Source organism: Neodiprion lecontei, chromosome 5 (assembly GCF_021901455.1).
Source record: "Neodiprion lecontei isolate iyNeoLeco1 chromosome 5, iyNeoLeco1.1, whole genome shotgun sequence".
Classification (NCBI taxonomy): Eukaryota; Metazoa; Arthropoda; class Insecta; order Hymenoptera; family Diprionidae; genus Neodiprion; species Neodiprion lecontei.
Genome location: NC_060264.1, coordinates 29,328,285 through 29,347,646, shown reverse-complemented (window position 1 = coordinate 29,347,646; position 19,362 = coordinate 29,328,285). Strand labels below are relative to the sequence as shown.

The 19,362-nt window shown below is 38.2% G+C and overlaps 1 protein-coding gene across 3 annotated transcripts in view; it reads left to right on the top strand.

Moving 5' to 3' along the window:
* LOC107220350 (lachesin-like) overlaps positions 1–19,362 on the top strand; it is a 188,744-nt gene that overhangs the window by 141,409 nt on the left and 27,973 nt on the right. For all 3 annotated transcript variants that reach the window (XM_046739729.1, XM_046739730.1, XM_046739728.1), the window contains exons 4-6: positions 5,923–6,130; positions 6,462–6,623; positions 13,618–13,746. In XM_046739729.1, the coding sequence (XP_046595685.1) occupies positions 5,923–6,130; positions 6,462–6,623; positions 13,618–13,746 (499 nt within the window). The remainder of the gene's footprint in view (positions 1–5,922; positions 6,131–6,461; positions 6,624–13,617; positions 13,747–19,362) is intronic.

The window sequence follows — 19,362 nt, the reverse complement described above, 5'->3', positions numbered from 1 at the left end:
GTCGCCTCGCCGCGGCGTCGATCGATTTTCTGACTTGTATACGCGTGGCGCGAATTATATTTGTGCTTCAGGGTGAAACTTGAATTCAGTCGAATTTCATATAATGTATGTATGTGCGTTAAATTGGTCCTTCAAAAAGTTATTTTTTAATTTCGACTGGCTCAACCTACGAATCGGTTCCGAATAATTAAAATATGTTTTCCTAATTTTTTTCAGAATTTTATCACAACTCTAACCCGTGCTTGCAAAAAGGTGGACTTTTCCATTTAACACTTTCAAGCTCACATTAAATCAGATCAAATTTGGTGTAGGAAGGTTTTTTGGGTCGCTGGTTTCGAATTTGAACTCAAAATCTTACAATTCAAAATCACGGATCCAATATGGCGGACCAAAATCCAAAAAATCATTCGATTTTGGCGAAACTCGGTACTCGAGGGTTTTTGACGTCGGTGATTACGAATCTAAAGTTGAAATTATAAATTTCAAAATGGCGGATCCAATAAGGCAACATCAAGTGACTTGTGATTTCGGTCCGCTATATTGAATCCGCTATTTCAAATTTTGAGATCTCGAGTTCAGATTCGTAATTGGCGGTTTCAAAAACCTAACTGTATCAAATTTGATCGAAATCTGTTCGGTGGACTTATTGTGCCGCCTAGAGGGTCAAATAAGGAATTCCACCGTTTAGCGGGCACGGGTTAAAGCAGAGAAAAAAATTTGAAAAAATTAGGGAATTATTTTTGAATTACTTGAAGCTAGATTTAAGAAGTAAGCTAGTCGAAATTCAAAAATGATCTGAGAAAGGAGCACCCTGATTTACATAACGGGTAAAATAAATAGGATGCAAAAATTATCGTAAACTTTCTGCAAGTAATATCAAAATATTTTTCAGCTTCGTTTATAAATTGTAAAATATTGTCCACCGAATTTGCGACAGAACGCTTCTTCTCCCTCCCTTTTCTTTTTTCAAATTGCAAAACCGATCGCCATCACGACTGGTGAAATTAATTCGGAACCTTTTGACGAAGCGTTTTTGATCCGAATTTGCAAGTGTGATGAAAAATAGAAAAAAAAAAATCGAGACGGGGCGAAAGTTATAATAACGTGAGGAGTTATTGGAAGTCGCACCTGATGCAGATCACTCTCCATCATTCGATTTTATCACGGCGAATTGACAATTTGAAAAAGCTGTGCGTACATATACACTCGAGATTTTACCCGATTTTTCTTTCCTCGTACCTAACTTCACGATTTCTATTTTTCCCTACTTTTTATCATCTGTAGGCGAATAAAAATTGATGTAGAAATTTTGAAATGTCGCTGTAATTATACAACTTTTTTTAGTCGGGATTAGAAGATTGACTTTTTAACCCGACAGTTTCACGCCTCGGGTGAAAACGGGTGAAAAGCATTCCTCTCTCAAATTCCAGGTCAATTGCTTCGCTCGTTCTCAGACGCGCTTAGAAACTTGGTCTCTCTTTGGCGGAAAAGTTGGAACTAAGCGATTGGAAAAAGGAAAAACTCAAAAACGACGGTGGAAGAATCGATCTGTGAAAAAAATCAATATAATCGTTTCGCATTCGGTGTAATATATTAATCTGCTTCACCTCTTCGATCGTCAGTAATATAATATAACGATTACAGAACTTGATTTTTTACAGAACTTAAAAAAAATGGAGTTACGCAATAAACAAAGAAAAAAAAATTAATTCTATCCAATTACAAATATACTAAACAAAAAAGCGTTCACCAATTGATTCACCTAAACAGTTTTTAGTTAAATCCATGAACCTATTTTTCTAACACATTCTCGTATTTGTTTAACAATATTATTTTTGACTGGCTAAATTCGACTAATTTTTACGAACGCAAATATATTTTTTAGTTCAGATCAATTATAAAGGATCAAATTTTCGATCCTCCATTCAGCAATGTCAAATTATTGGATGAACGGTCATTGGCATTTTGTTTCTTGTATTTCTAAAAGTAAAAAAAATCTTTAAACTACGATCAATAAAATTGCATCACAACCAGCCAGACAAATATTCGTCGTTCGGTGAAACAACTCCATCAGATTCGATTGAACAGTTTATTTAAGGATAAGAAAATCTTTGATACGATTAAACGAAATTAAGCCTATACAATTCACAGTTGGGTTAAAATCAGATAAATTTAATCGCGCAGTTTTGTGCACGGATTTACTTTTTGCCACGGTACATAGTCGTCCAATATCTAGACCTTACAGTCACCGGGGCGTGAGATAAGCGTCGGATTTAAAATTGCTCCCTGAGTTTAAAATGCGGTCCTCTTTCTTGTTATTATAACAAAGAAAGGTGGCGGGGGGGGATTAAAAAAAAAAAAAAAAAAAAGACAAGGGAAAAGGGAAAAGGAAGAAAAGTATAAAAGAGCTTTTAATTTATTCTTCCAAATTATTCGACCCGAAAATGTGACCGTGCGGTGGTTGATGCTGAAAACGCGAAAAACGCGCGCATTGTTGTTCAAATACATAAACGAGTCGAGGTCCAGTTGCTCTTGAGGTTGGAGAAAAACATTAGTAAAGTGGGTAAAAAAAAAAAAATCGTGGCTTCGAGTCAGCTTTGTTTGAAATTTGTTCCGCACCCGCGGCACCGTACGCGGTCATAAAGATATCAAGTTTCCGGTCCGCCTCCTCGCCGCGGAATTTTTCGTAACGCGAAATCGCGCCGCTGTTATACATATATCGCGGCTCGAAGTGTTGCAGAAGCTACGTAAGAATCGGCGAAAAACGCGTTGCTGATATGCCTCCGCGGTGTCTTGTATTGGAGAAGAAGAAGCAGCTTTTTGTTATTCGCGATGTAAAAAGGGTGGGTAAAACCGTCACGGTTTACACGCCCGCCGATTTCAACGCGGGGCGGAGGGGGTGAAATTGTTCTTCGAATTTACCGCTGTCTTTTATCAGGAAAAAGCCGCCCCCCCCCCCCCCCCCCCCGCGCACTTTTCACGACGACTGCTCACACCCACCGAGCTATTTCTCCATCTCTTAGCGGAGGTTTTATTTATTGTTATATTTTTTTTTTTCTTCTTTCGTTTTTTTTTTTTTTTTTGTTCTTTCACTCTCACCTTTCTACCGCTCTTCGCTTCTTCCGAAAATCGGGGTAAAGACGCGTTTCCGGTACACGTTACAGAAACAAAATCGGAATATTGTATTTTGACAAAAGAATTCTCACCACCGATTTCATGGACTCTTACTGAACACCTCGTAATGGAAATTCGTATACACGTAAATTTCGTCCGTTTTAGACAGATTGTTTAAAAAATAATGTCTATCGTGCAACCGTGCTTATTATTTGTTTTATTTTTTTCTTCGAGCGTTCTTTTTTTAATTTGGTATAGTTAGTTTTTAATCGTTTGTTCTTGGAATGAAATTATCATACCGTCAAGGAAGTTCGATCGATCTTCGCTTTTCTCTGCTACGTATAGTGAAAATTGATCAAACCTAATTACCAGCCATGTTTAATTTCAATTCTAGTCGTCATTTTTATGTGTCACTGCTTAAACGGTATTCTTCTGAAGCTAGAAACGTGTCAGAAAAATTTCACTCAAGTCGTCCACGACACTCTCGGATTTTATTCTTTCCTCGAAAGAGAAAAAAAAAAAAAAAAAAAAAACGAAGAAAGTGAAACCCTGTAAAATTCAAGAAAACGATAAACATATAAAAATAAGTCAACGATTGTAAAAATGAGTAGTAAATAACATACTTTTGTGATATTTTTCGACAAAAAATTGCTTACTTTCAGTTAAATTACCATCATCAATCAAACTATTTTATTTTCACAATCTACGTAGAGCTTATCAATTTTTAACCGCATTGAACTCGGCACGGTACTTCTGTGAACCTAATAACGGCTTATTATTAACCTAAGAACTCGGTGACAGAGTAAAAAGATTACTTTAAGGCGGTAGTTTTCCATAGAAAATTCACATGGAGTTGATTAAATCCGGTTCAGTGCCTTTAACTTTCGTCCTTAAACACACATTAACTCTGGTTGTGTATATACGTGTATATACATTATACACACACGCACACACACACACACACACACACACACACATATATATATATACACGTTATATAAACCAACCCACCTCGTCGCAATTTTATCCACGGGGTAAAATCTCGGGTGGCGCCACGTGCGCGTTCACCAAGAGGGTTGAATATAAGAAACGCGTAGCTCGTTTCATTTTTCTCCCCCGCCTCAGTGCTGCCTCTTATTTGTTACTATTATTATTATTATTATTATTATTATTTTTTTTTTTTACAACCCATTATTATCATTACACCGATTTCTCAAACTTTCGTTAACTTACAATTTCTAGTCGCTAATTCTTCGTTATCCTTAATTTTTTGTTTGATAAATAATTTTGAAGAACATACTTAATGACACCGAAAGAGAAGACAAACTGTACAAGATTGCTAATTAATCAGGAGTTTAACTGACGTTTCTATCAACAATTGTACTCCTGCTTTACATAGAACTCTACTAGTAGGCAAGTCGTTAATAGATTTCGGCGTTAACTCCATGCGTAAACTATGCGCAAAACATTAACTTTTCACGGAGAAAGTTTTGGCAAACGTAGACAAGGGAAATTATCGCAGTAGGACCGAAACGAATTATTCAACCTCTGACGGAACGGTTTTCTAACGTTGACCCCCATCTTCGTTATCCTATTTGTACGGAACTTTGAAAGTTCATTCAAGCTTCAACTTTTCCCCGTTATAATGTGTATATAGTAGAGGCAACTCGGTGATCCACGTTATGTCATAAACGTGTAGCGAGGTCTTGTTAAGTGCCTGGAATGTCGAATCATGTTTATTATTACCGTCGATTATTCAATATCAAGCGGATGTACGGGAAACTGGACGGTGTTGCACTTTCTTGATCGCTAATGCAACTGAAATTCCAGACTCGAACGGAGACGGTTTTAACCTTAATAAACGGAATGCGAGACGTTGAATCGAGTGATTCGTTATGCCTTTAAAACATGTCCGTTAATTTTTCAAAACACAATAACGACGACGGAATTCATGCCGTGACACTTAAAACTGGAATTGAAGAACAAGGAGGCATTGAAGTGAACTCAAATTATGAGGGAGAGCTTAATGGTGACGGTGAGAAATGACGCCAATAGCCAACTCTAATCGAGACCTGGAGAAGTTGTGTTTAAATACGTGAGAGGAAGAAGTCGAGGGAGGTGTTAAATTGAGCCTGAGCCAAGGCATAGGCGTGTCTTGGACAATTATATCAACCGTCCTCGTCTTCGGAGAAGGACTTAAGTTGTACACTGTGCTGGATTGAGTGTTCCAGCGACATTGCGAGTATAACTCCATTAGAACCCGCTTTGTCTCCGCTTCGTTTATGGATGGTAGAGGTTAGGATGACTATCTTCGTGTATAGAAATTGTCCGTAAAGTAGAGGGAAATTGAGATCGCGTTGCCGCGGCAAAAATTCCGCAAAAGAACAATCGGATTTAACCCGATTGAACCCTGATTGCTACGCGCCAATTAATATCACAATCCTGAAATGTTTTTTCAACGCTTTTCGGTGGACATTTTGTGAGTTAAACAGCCATACGAGACGGTGTTCCTTACTACTCTACCCTCCGTATAACCTCGTTCTTGCATTCCTAGGCACAATTGCGCTTTGGGATTGTAACAAGACCGAAAACGTCAGGCTGAGCTTTTTCCAGTTATTGAAAGCGTCGACGCAGATTCTACACAGGCGTAAATAAGAATTGAGTCGAAGTTGTCTCCGAGTTTAACCTGAAAGTTTTTTTACTTCTGTATGCGCAGAGTAAAGATGAAAAGCTTATGAAAGGCTTTGGGAAAGTTGAAGTTTCGACTTTTTAATCCCCTGACTTCATGGCGAAATTGACTGATTTCAGGTGGCGTGGATCCACATCGACCGTCAGATGATCGTTACGATTCATCGACACGTGATAACGAGGATTCCTAGATTCTCGGTTTCCTACGACAATCAAAAAACCTGGCTGCTTCATGTCAATGGCGTTCAGCAGCAGGACAGGGGCTACTACATGTGCCAGGTCAACACCAATCCGATGATCAGCCAAGTCGGCTATCTTCAGGTCGTCGGTGAGTCGCTAGTCACAGTATTATTCTTTGTTTCTTCCCGGAATAACATGGTTCAGGTTTTTTTGAAACGATAGTGTCTGACGTCCTGCTTGTGTTTTGTTTCGTGGAACTTCGGAAGATTGATGTAAAAACACGGATAACTTCGGATTCAGATATCGGGGTATGGTACCATAACCTCAAATTTAGGGACAATCTTTTGCAGGTATTATACATTGATAACATTCGCGAGTTTCTCCAACTTCGTTTAATTATATCACACAGTTGCGAAACGAATGTATAAAGCGAACAGGTATTTCATTCTCTTCTCAATTATTCGACTATTTCCTCGCAGTTCCTCCCAACATCTTGGACTCCATGTCCACCCAGAGCACGGTTGCCGTTCGGGAGAATCAGAACATAACCTTAACGTGCAAGGCGGACGGATTTCCGACACCGAAGCTCAGGTGGAAGCGAGAAGATGGGCAGGGGATATCCGTAGACCGGCGCAAAAAAGGTGAGCAATCCGGAAACCGAAGGAGGAAAATTATAAGCATATCGTTTGTAATACTGAGATCCAAGATACGGTCATGACTTAGGCAACATGGCGGCAAAACCGTGATCAGCTGATCGTTTTTAGTAAATTTCACGCGCGTCTGGTCCTTGCAATCTTCGTGCAAGCATTGAGGCTATTATTTAGCTACCCTGAGTTGATGCTGGGTAAAATATGCGATAACAAACAAGTTTTATAATTAAACACGACCTGGTTGGATGCGGCGTATAATTTTTTGCAAGGAAACGGCGTATCGCGATGCTTTGAATCTTGATTACCTAAACAGAATTTATTATGATTAAAAAGGTGCTGTACGATCAGGATCATCACGTTTTATTTAATCGCCTTGGTAATTCAGTTGTCATGACATTGTAAGGGGGTTGGAGGGGGGTTGGGGGTCTGACTTTCACGAGTCGAAAGTAACGAATCGATTTCGGGTGTGAGAGAGGAGCAGAAAATTTCGACAATCTCACGAGGAGAGTCTGCGTTAAAGTAATCGTAAGGCGGAAGCATTTCCTTAGTTTTTCATCCTCCTTAAATATTTGAGAGGGGTTAATCAAGCCGGGTTTGACGAGTGCCTGTACCCGCGCAACTCACCCTACAAAAGAGAATATTATGGGTACCTGAAACACGCGGAAGGGTCTCCTCGAAATTATGCGCACACACGATAACGCGATAAAATATTCAAAGGGGTTGAGCAAATTATGCAAGGATTTATTTAACGAGACGGATCGTTTGTGCCGCGACTCGAGGCGTCGAATCATCATTTCTTCACGGTAGGCAATGAAAGACTGCCGAACTGATCAACGCGCGTTTCAACCATTTCAATCACACTGGGATGCTCAGCGTCGCATCTCAAAAATTTCCACGTCCTAGCCTTGTCACAGTTTATTTACAATTTCAAATGATCTTTGTTACTTCGTATAACCCCAAAATTCATCTGGTAAGAAATTTCGGTCAGAATCATCGAATTTTGATAGGTTTTTCGATTTTAAATCCGCCATATTGGATCCGCCATCTTGGATTCAGAAATTGTCAAAATCTGACTTCAGGTTCGTGATCAGCGACCCGAAAAATCCTCGACTAGCAGGCTTCGGTCAGAATCATCGAATTTTGTGATAGTTTTTTCGATTTTACATCCGCCATATCGTATCCGCCATCTTGGATTTAAAAATGATCAAATTTCTACATACTTCAGATTCGTGATTAGCGTCCCAAGAAGAGCCCCGAGTAACAAAATTCAGGCCAAAATATCGATTTGAAAAATGCGTGATTAAAAGGATTAACCAGACTAATAAACACAAAATCAAGCTCTGCTTCTTTTTTGCAGAAACACGATTACAGGGCGTCGAAATTTATCGATATTTTGAACACTCCCTCGACGTTTACGAGAAAGTCGCGCCAATTTCTCGAAAGCTTTTCCAAACTTACACACTTTACATTTTCGGAAGTACCAAATTTTTGCCTTTTCATTTCTCTTGTAACTGCGGAGAAAGATTTTGGGGACTTTTTTTTCCCCCGCAGCCGCTTCAAGTCTGATTCCGTATTTGCCGATATTTTATTTCCCTTGTAGCCGTAAAAGTCAACCTGTATACAGATACATCTCGGGGCGTTTCTGGAACGGCGAAGCAGCAAGTGCTGCAAAAGCCCGGAAAAGATACCTCGAGCTGATACCACGTTGCTCTTGTCGCACCGGTGAACCTTAACTTCGATTTTTACGAGCCATCGCGTTAATATTTTATTATGTACTCTCAACACTCTGTAGCTGCTATCTAGGGTTTCTTTTTTCACCCCATTCGATTCCCAAGCCTACAGCATTATTCGTCGATACAAGGTGTTTCGGATCGTTCTTTTTTTTTTTTTTTTTTTGTTTCTTTTTTTTATCACAATTTCGGCAACTCGATTGAGACTCTGCAGAAGCAATTTTTTGTTAGGAAAAAAAATAAACAAAAATAAAAATACATCGGAAAGCCTTGGAGTCAGGATTTACTTGGATGTCGTTTCATCTCCAGCCTGACTACGCAGGGTTGATCAAGTCAGGTGAATTTTTGTGTAAAATAACGAGTATAATCAAATTTTCGCAATAATACAAGTCTAACGTAGCTATAAGGAATAATTTAACTCGATTTCAGTGATCGTTGAAAAGATTGTGATAAATTTTGAAAGATTTCAAATTTCCTCGTAAACAGGTACGAAGATTCAAATTTTCTTCGAAGAATTCTCAGAATTTTACTTGACTCGAAGCGTTTCTCCCGTTTGATATATTGCTCCGGAAAATGGAATGGGGGGGTGGGTTGGGGTGGGTTGGGGGGGGGGTGGCCGGGTTTATTATAGAAGTATAGCCGGGAAACGGGAGGGAAAAGAGCGACCGAAAATTGAGAGGCAAGGCAGCAACAGCAACAGCAACAGCAACAGCAGACGCTTCCTCCGGTGTCCAAAAACCTAATTTTCCGCGAGCTCTAAATATATAATTAGTACTTGGCTACGGAGCCGTGCGAAGTAGATGCGGTGAAGCATTTCCTGAGGGAGGTTCATGGCTGCGTGAAAACGCGCATACATGTACGTACGTATATCGGGTATTCCCTGCCAAATCGACCTGGGACTGACCTTTGACCTCTCCGATTGGCTCCTGATTTTGGTATGTTATTATATTATTTCCAGTGTCGAATGCACTAATTTTTTTGATCTATTCAATTTATCTACAACTTCTTAATACGACCATATTGATAGACACAATTTTAATGGCTGAAAAGCCATGTGTCGGATGTAAAAATTTTGAAGCTCTTCTTTCTGATTACAAAAAACTGTAGAAAAAATTGAAGAAAGGTCGAAAAAACTTGAAAAATGTTATGTACGGCACGGGATTTTTCAGATGTATTTCAGATTTTTAAATCGAATCGATCGATATATTCGTTGTAAAAAATTGTTGATAATTTAAATCGATACAAAAAAAAAATCAGGGCATTCGACACTAAAAATAAACGTATAGGAAAGTCGCGAGTCGAACGGGAAAGGTCAAAGGTCAGATTCAGATCGATTTTTCACGGAATGCCCTATACAAGCCGGTTACGTAGGCGTTCACAGCATGAAAGTGCGCGCGTATTTATGTATGTGGTTTTTCGCGTGAGAGAGGAAAATGCCTGAAATAGCAGCAATAAAACTCAAGTCGTAATGGAGAAAAAACGAAGACGGAAAGAAATTCTGAAAAAGTTCGTTATCCGTGAAATTATAAACGCCTTAAGAATCGACGGTGGTCAGTAGTTGTTATTTATACGGGAAATAGCCAACGATCATACGGCTTATCGTTAATGATACCTTCTGCGAGTCTTGGACTTTATCTCAAGCATTGAAATCTGAAAAATAGTCCATAATTTTCAAACCACGGTACGAAACCGTTCGTACAATTTTTATAAAATTTTATTAAATTCTCTCATGAATTAGAATAATTCGAGGCCGAACCAGAATCTGTGAGTTGACTTCAAATTAAATGCGTGCTGAAATTCGATAAATTTCATCAAGTTTTTCGCAATTTGGTCAAATTCTAGCGCGCCTTTTATTTGTAACTCACCCGTTTTTTTTTTTTTTTTTTTATTATATATTTCAGCTCATTTTCGCAGAACATCAACTAATCGTGTTTGCAAATTTTCCGTACTGTTTTTCTTTTTCTTGTTTAACGACGAGAGTAAAGAAGAAAAAATCTTTTTAAACGCAATTACGTAAAAAGAATTGAATAGAATTTTTCGATCAATTTTTACAGAGAATTATTTCTACGTAAAATATCTTTCGCGGAGATTGAAATTTGGAAAAAATATCAGACCCAATCGATCGCAATTACTCTTCATTTTCCATATCGGTAAAATTTGTTCCGCGAGTTGTTCCATTCCAGTGAGAATACGTTTAAAAAATTCATAGCAAAAGTTTGACTCGTCGGATTTTTTTTTTTTAAGGAATTAGTTTGGTCAACAATTCCAATACCAATCTGAAAAAAAATATATCAAAGTCTGTCCTTTCATTCAAGTATGCTTCTTAAATGAAAGAATGCGTGTAATTTATAATTTTATAGGCTACATAAATTAATTTTTTTACCTATAAAAAAAACATTTATGCTTCTAAATGGATATACGTACAACTTTTGATATGAGTGTAATAAAATTTGGGAAAAATGAGATATCTCGAAAGATGCAGAAACTAATTCCGTTGAAAATGAATTTTTTCCATCGCCAGATTTAATTCAGTTCTGAAAGGTTTAAAGTTGGCCCGTGGCGTCTTTCAGTCAGTTGTACTCGTAGTTGAATTCTGTTGATACAGACACGCGAAGGACAAGACAATCAGACTAGAATTGCAGACTGAAGGTACATCCCTTACATCTAACGTTTCATTAGATTAATTGGTTTCAGCGTCTTGCGCCAAATAGCTTTGCTACACCGCCCGTCGCGTCGTAGAATATATTCGACTTTGAATTCCGGATGCTGTGAATAACGGATCACAAAATTCTAGAAAGGCACTGCTTCGCCGAAAGAAGAGGAGAAAGAAACGTCGCCGAGAGAAAAAAAACACTCCGGATATCTGCGTTTGATTAAAATTATACGAAAATCATATTCGAGTGTTTTCTTTTTTTTTTTTTTTTGTCTCGAGTATTATCGATTTCCTTCAATTTTCTCCCAAACTCCGGATTGCTGATTTATATACTCGAGCTTGAATGTTTTTGATCGGGTGTCGATAGCAGATGAATTTCTTGGTAAAAGTTTGCGAAACTTGGGAAATTGCAACGTTGCATAGTGGAGTTTTATTTTGAATTTTGTATTGAACGAAGTATTGCAAATAATGAGTTCGAAAGTCACTAGCGCAAATTTTTCTCAACAAATATATAACGCATTTACATAACACGTATATAACGATGGTTCGCTAACTTTTTCCGAGCAAAGAAAATTCCATATGTGCAATCCTAAGAGGAAATTCCATATGGAAAAAATCATATCCAACTCTTCACAGGTATTTTTTTAATTTCCGATACTTGGTATTGACGGAATTTTTTTCGATTTCCTGCAAAAAATCCGGATAAAAATCTTCCCGAAAAATTATACGTGCGAATATCGCACGAATAGGAGGAACGCTTAGGGTACGAGAATAGAGTCCTCGATTTTTCGACTACTTTCACGAAAGACCAATTTTCGTCAAGGGGAATATTTTTCACGATAAAATTACGAGTGAAAAATTATTCATACTTCGATTATGAATTATGGAAATATGCACCACCAGACGAAAAAGAAACTTTATTATTACATCGACGATTTTTTTCAACATCCCCGCGGCTTTGTACTCGAAAAAATTGATTGGAAAAAACTTCTTTCGTCACCCAAGTACAAATCGATTGGTCAACTTTTGCTTATTAACAAATAAACTTGCTACAGAATAAAATATTATTCACCCGATGGAAGAAATACTCACCTGACTTTATGCTACACGTATTTTTACCGGTGAAAATTTATTTCATTCACTCGAAAAAAGTAAAATTGCTGCGATATCGAACAAAGTTTTTTCTTTATAGAATTTGAAAATGCAGAAAAGTCGAAGCATGGAGAGGAGAAAAAAAATTAAACGGTCAGAAGATAGGACAATGCCAAAATGTAGAATCGGTAGATTTTCGCGTTTTTCAAAGTTCGATATTTTGGTTCTTGTCTTTTTTGACATTTCTATACTTTCCATTTTTTGTTCTCAAACTGTCTACATTTCAATAATTCTACGAATTAGACTTTCGCGTCTTTGAAAATTCGATAATTTTTTTAATCCTTTAACCCTTCTCTGTTTTCACATTTCCACATTTTTAATTTTGCACATTTGGACTTTCTAAATTTCGATAATTCTACCAATTAGATTTCCACGCCTTTGAAAATTCGATATTTTGATCCTTCCGTGTCTTGACATTTCCAAATTTACCGTACTCGAACTTTCCACATTTCAATAACTCTACGAATCAGATTATCGCGTTTTTGAAAGTTCGCAATTACGTTTCACTCTTTCCATCATTCAGCCCTACTAGTTTTTAACCCCCGCCCCTGCACTTCGTTATGTACAATATACATACAATACCTGCCACCATGTACATAAATATCCATCGAAAATCGATAGGCCGAGTGTATAGTAGATGCGCGATCAAAAGCTCGTTACACCATTGTTGCAAGGCGATAGCTGCGGGGCTTTCCTCGTGGGTGACATTAGCGGCGCAACGGCTATTTATACCTATCTAATATCTCCTGCGGTATAAATACGCGTTATGATCCACGCGAGTGTGCGTAAAAGTGTGCAATTTCTACGTACACGCGTATACACAGGTGAGCGGCGAAAAAAATCGATTTCCTTCAATATTTCACCCCCCACCCCCCATTTCAACTCCCCCGTATATTTATTCGCGACAAATAATCGTTTACACAATCGCACGATGCAATCTGTCGCAGTTTATTTTTTATTTATTTTTTTTTTTCCAACGATTTGTATCCCTGACGACGTACGTCGATCATCCTCGTCAATCAAGATTTCCGTTCTTCTCATCCTCTAATTTGTTCGTCAATTATAAACGAAGGTTTGTAAATTACCTATAACTCTACGATTACTCGTTTTAATCACAAAACTGTTTTCCACCAAGCCTTTTTCTTCACTCTCGAGCAATGTCTGCGAGTATCGGGAAATAATTCAATGACTCGTGTGTTACACGGAGTCTTTGAATGAACTTCGTACAATTAGATAAAAAAAAAAAAAAAGCAAATGCGCGGCAATAATTAAAAAAAAAACAGTTAGATAATAATCTACCTACAGCGGTTTGTGATAAATTTAATCAAACAGGATATACACTTTCCTCCGGGCGATAATATTACAGCCAACTGTAACATTTAACGCGTCGCTTGTGCCGGTTTATTTATTTGTTAATTAATGTTTAAGTGTCGTTTTATTGGTCAAACAGTGTTGGCGTACGAAGGCGAGCAGCTGAATCTGACGAGGATTTCGCGGACCGAGATGGGTGCTTATCTCTGCATCGCTACAAATGGCGTGCCTCCATCTGTCAGTAAAAGGATAACAGTCGACGTCGAATGTAAGTGCCTTTAATTAATATCTGTAACTCCTTGTCGGTTAACCGACGCAACAGTTTCATTATCTTTTTTTTTTTATTGTCGATTCATTTATTTTCATCCTTTCTTAGACATAGGATATTTTTCTTTCTCCGATCGCTCATGTTTCGCGGATCAATGTTACGAGTTCATAAATTGAGCTTGAAACACGCGTCACTGTATCGAAAGTCGTAGAAATTTCTTTATTTTTTAGTTGAATTAATACTCCGTCGTTCGTATTTACGAATTTTATCGAAGATTTTTATTGGAAATTTTAGACGCGTTGATTGAATGTTTTCGAATTTTCAGGGGCTGGAACAAAATCGTTGATATAAAAAATTTCTAAAAATTAGACGGTATATTAGATATGTATCTGATGGTTTGAAGAATTTTTGAAAACTTGACAAATTCTTGAGCGTTTCAGAAGTGATTAATCTATTAAAACACAATGATGTTGGAGAAATATATGTCCATAAACGTTAACGTAGTCGTTTCAAGAATTCTGAACGATCTGAAAAATGATTCAAAGAGTCCGAAAAATTAGACGTAAATGTGTCGTATAAACATTATGCAATTGTATGAAAAAATTGAAAGGTCTTAAAAATAAGGGTTAGCTGAAAAAAAAATAATTAAATTCTATATGTCCTTAAAAGTAATTTGAACGTCGAAAATGATGGACTTGTCGAAAATAAAATATCAACCATTGGATATAAAAATTAAAATAACCTCAAAATGCAGTATTGACGACTATAATCACATTAACGATGAATATAGTAACTAGCATCACCTTTTCTCATAATTCGAATAATATTTGAACCGCGTTTTTTACACGATGCTCGTTTCACTATAAAATTTTCTTGCATACCTATGAAAAAATATTATTTTTTCTCAGCATGTTTTCATCGCTTTCGCCTTTTTACTCGCAAATGCAAATCTTAAAAAAAAAAAAACCTCGAACAACATTTGAACCACATTGTTGTAACGATATCCATTTCACTATGAAATTTTTCTCGCTATGTTTTCATTACTTTTGTCTTTTCCTCGTATAGACAAATTTCAAAAAAAAAAACGATCGGACAATATTTCGATCGCATTATTACAACGATTCCCACTTTGTTGTAAAATTTTCTTGCGCACGTATGAAAGAAATTAAATTTTTCTCAGTATGTTTTCGTCGCTTTCGCCCTTTTTCTCCTACAGACAAATTTTCAAAAAAAAACATTCGGACAACATTCGAACCACATCGCGACGATCCCCATTTCTGCACAAAATTATCTTTCAAACCTGTGAAAAAATGATACTTTTCCCCGGTACGCTTTCGTCGTTTCCGCCTCTTTCCTCTTGAAAAAAAAATTAAATAAAAAATAAAAAAAATTGCAAAAAAATTTCGCATCCCCGCCGAGGCCGTTCCTCGGATGTATCCACTTTCCAGCGATACGGAAGGCAGGCAGGCGTGCGTAGTTCCTGCGGCACGGATCACTCGCCTGATACTCAAGGGAAATACAGAACGACCCGCAGGCAAGAGCCCAGGCTCTGGTCCCGAGGCTCTTGGTCATTTTTCCCTCTTATGCCCTCCATTTGTTCGCGTCACTTCCTTCGCTTACACGTATCGCGTACACCCCTCACCGACAGTGGTAACTGCGGCACACACAATGCGTGAAAGGCGGTGTAGGATCTCTTATACGGGGCGTCACGAGCTGCCCCCTCGCTCCCTGATGGCCGTAGCTTCGGCTTCGGCTTCGCCTTCAGCTTCAGCTTCAACTTCGGCTCCAGGTTCTACTTCTGCTTCTGGTTCACCGGCACCGAGACTGCGCGGCGTCGCCCTTTGAATATTTAGGAGGGCCGAGGCATATTTTATTTACCCTATATATATATATATATATATATATATATATATATGTGTGTGTGTGTGTATGTATATACCTACTAGTGCGCCGGAATAGAAGCGGTTAGAGCCTCGTTTATTCTCCGCAACGTTCATCCCCCCAGCGCTATTCTCAGACGCCGTTATACCCGCGTTATACGCACTCTCGCCCACGCTTTTCTCCCTTTTCTCCCTATCTCTCTCGCTCTCTCGCTCTCTCGCTCGCTTCATCCTTCGGGCTAATCAACAGGGCGAAGAAAGCATATTCCCGGAGAAAGATATATTGCCGAGCTTCCAGAAGGATGAACAAAGAATTAAGAGAACCGGAATATGGCCAACCTTGTAGCAGAGGGGTTAATGAAATAGCCAAACTCTCCTAGTTTTTTTTTTTTTTTTTAAATTTTTTTTTTGCACCCTACGAAGAACGAATATTACGTTGAATTTTTTTTTCCTCGAAATATATGTAACGCGTAATATTTTGCATAAAACTATTCACGTTCTTGTATAATCGACAACAAAATGAAAAACTTTATTGCACTAAACTATATATTTCCCGATCATTCTTGTGGAAAAACTGTTAGACACAAGCCGTATACTTTCGCAAAACTTTTTCGCGAAGCTTGTCGAGACCTTGAAAACTCTTCAACGTAACTTTTCTCTATACGTAAGAGTTCAGTCAGCGTTCGCAATAGGGTTTGTGATCGCGTTACGACTTGGCTCGCAAATATCGTTATATCTCTAAAAGTATTGATCTAGTTGTAACGAAATATAACCTAACCTAAAATCTGGCCAGAATTTTGCAGTTATCATGGAAAAAACAAAAATCAAAATTGGTTCGGTAGTTTTGGACTTATAAATGAATATTTTTATTTTTTGTTTTATCATTGTTCCAAGTTTTATTATACAGAGTGAATTCTTAACGACCTCACGATTCGTCGTTTGCTAAGATTCAATGCGCGCACGCTAGAATTCGAAAGCGGCTGCTTTCCAGGCTGGCCAACCGTCGTAAATTTAGATGACAGTACGCCGCGATGTATCTAACCTAAGAATTTTTGACAACCGTCCGTGTTGAGCACAACTGCCACCGACAACTGTCAAAATTTTTGAGGTTATAGTCGTAATATACATACATGCATGTATACACGAAAATTATTCTGTTATTCGTTACTATTCTTTCTCATTACGATCACTGTTGCTATATTTTCTTGCAACTGTTGCGAAAATTTAACGCTTGTCCAAGAATAAATTGACCTTACAGCTTTGTTTAACTGAAAAAGTAGAGTAAACCTCAGAAACTGATTTTGCGTTGCAATTTTTGTTTGACTTAATTCTTTTAGTTAGGTACTATAACAAATTAAATTTTTCTCAGTGTGGTAAAATTATACACTCTGCGGTGTTAATTTCTTTACACAAGGAGTTCCAACTCCCTTCCGAATTTTACACCCTTGATGGCTGCTACAGTTTGCTCAACGAGAACATACGTATCACTTTGTGTAATATTGCGAAGAATGAGAGATCCGAAGCGAGATGGAGAGGAAAAATCGTGTTGCACAGTCCAGGTGATTCTGTGAAAGATATCCCTCCATCCTGCAGGTACCATTTACGCCGATGATTGATTTATAACAACGCTCGACAGACGCGTGATAAATCTATATTTGAAAACACTTTTTACACGCTTTTATGCACACTCAGTTGTACGTGAAAATCTACGCCTCGCAAATAACGAAGAATTAAGCGTACAGTCGTCGGGGTGAAAAATATTCTCACATGCATTACGCTCGGTTCTTTTCTTTTTTCAACATTTTACTCTGATTTTATCTGCCCTATATCTCGTACCGCGGTTGCATCGAACGTCACTTTATTTGCATATGTAATCAGTCTGCGGCGATGGAAAAAAAATAAATAAAATAAAATAAAAAATGTGATCGAAAAACGAGACACGCTCGGCACCGTCCGATTTGCGAAGCGATTGCACGTGATTAAATAAACTCGCCACGCTGCTTAAGCTTTGGCAAAAAAATTTGTCCGAAATTTATTTACAGACCTCGCAGGTAGAATCGAATAGTTTGTTCGACGGGTAAGAGAATTTTCTCTGTTTCTTATGAAAAAAAAAATTTGAAAAATAATGAATTCCCCAAGACAGTTTTTTTTTACGAGCCATATTAACGCCAGAAAATTATTTTTTGTCCGCTAAATTTTCTCGGCAAATTTGAATCGGCAGCCATTTTGCTGGACCCCTCTATCAGCGCCCCCAGATGTCACGTTCGGGAACTATGCTCGGCTGTAAACACTATCTGCTTCGAGCAGGCCGGAATCCTAACTTTATTATACACCATGTAAATGTAGTTTGAATCGCATCAAGCCTTCCGTTTTAATACATTATTTGGCACTCGGATAAATATCTTTTCTGGAGTTGAACTTGTTGTATTTTTACAAGATGGTACAAAACAATACATGTACCAATCTAAATTTGGTTGCGGAGCTGATGGATCCATAGTTGTCTTTTTATTTTAACCAAACCAATAGTTATTTACAGAGATAAATACAATTTCGACAACGCCAACTATGCTTCAGAGCTTCAAATATTAATATTGCAGGTTAGGATTCCGGCTTGCTCGGAGCAGACGGTGCTTACAGCCGAGCATAGTGCCCGAACGTGTCACCTGGTGGCGCTGATAGAGGGGTCCAGAAAAAATGGTTGCCGGTTCAAATTTACCGAGAAAAATTAGTGTAAGAGAAAAAATTATTGCAGCGTTAATGTTGCTCGAAAAAAGAAACTGTATTGGAAAATTCATCATTTTTCATCCTACTTTCGAGTCCAATAGAGGAATACAGAGATATCAGATGCATGCAGGTTCCCTATTGTGAATTTCGAGATAAATCTTGTTGTATAAATATTTGTAAACGGATAAACGATCCGTTATCATCGAATAAATTCATTGCTTGATTGCGCCGATTCATTGATATTAATGCGAAACGATGCTTTTGTTTAAACTGAACATCAGCGGGTGATTAAATGCAAATTTTCATTACACGTGTTCTTGATCGTCGGGAATTGTGGAAGTGCAGAAAGTCCCTGGGGAAGACGGTGCGCTGTGTAAGGATCTCTCTCGCTAAATAAGCTGCCTAACTGACTACCGTCACTCCGAGGAGGAGGTGCCTGCATCCTCGAAATGCGACGTGCATCGGATTACCTCCAAGATATCCGGCGCAGACTCTCTCTCACTTAGCCCAGTTTTCCAGGCGTTAAACCCCGTCTCTCTCTCTCTCTCTCTCAATCTCTCACCCCCGCAACGCTACGTGATTATTATCGTATTATGCAAATACGCTTGCAGTAGATAATCGCGCTGTATCACCGTGTGTACTGTATTCGCCTCCGTGTATTTCTGCATCTAGACGTTCCTCCGGCAGCCATAGCTATTACCTAGGATAGCTATATATATAAATAAATACACCAATTTCAACGGCAGTAGCAGGAAAAACATGACGGGAACCGTGTCGGTACGAGTTCGAACAAACATATCACAGGAATACTGGAATTGGAATGAAATCTGATCAAACTCGGCGACGAAACTAATTTTACTGACCTGGTGGATTTTTTGTTTTTTTTTTTTTTTCTTCTTCTCTTTGTCTTTTTTTATTCGCATTTTTCTTACGATTCGTCATAAATTTTTCATCCCAGCCTCGTTTCATACGCTTAAAATTATCGGTATTTTATCGTGGGTTGTAACGAAAC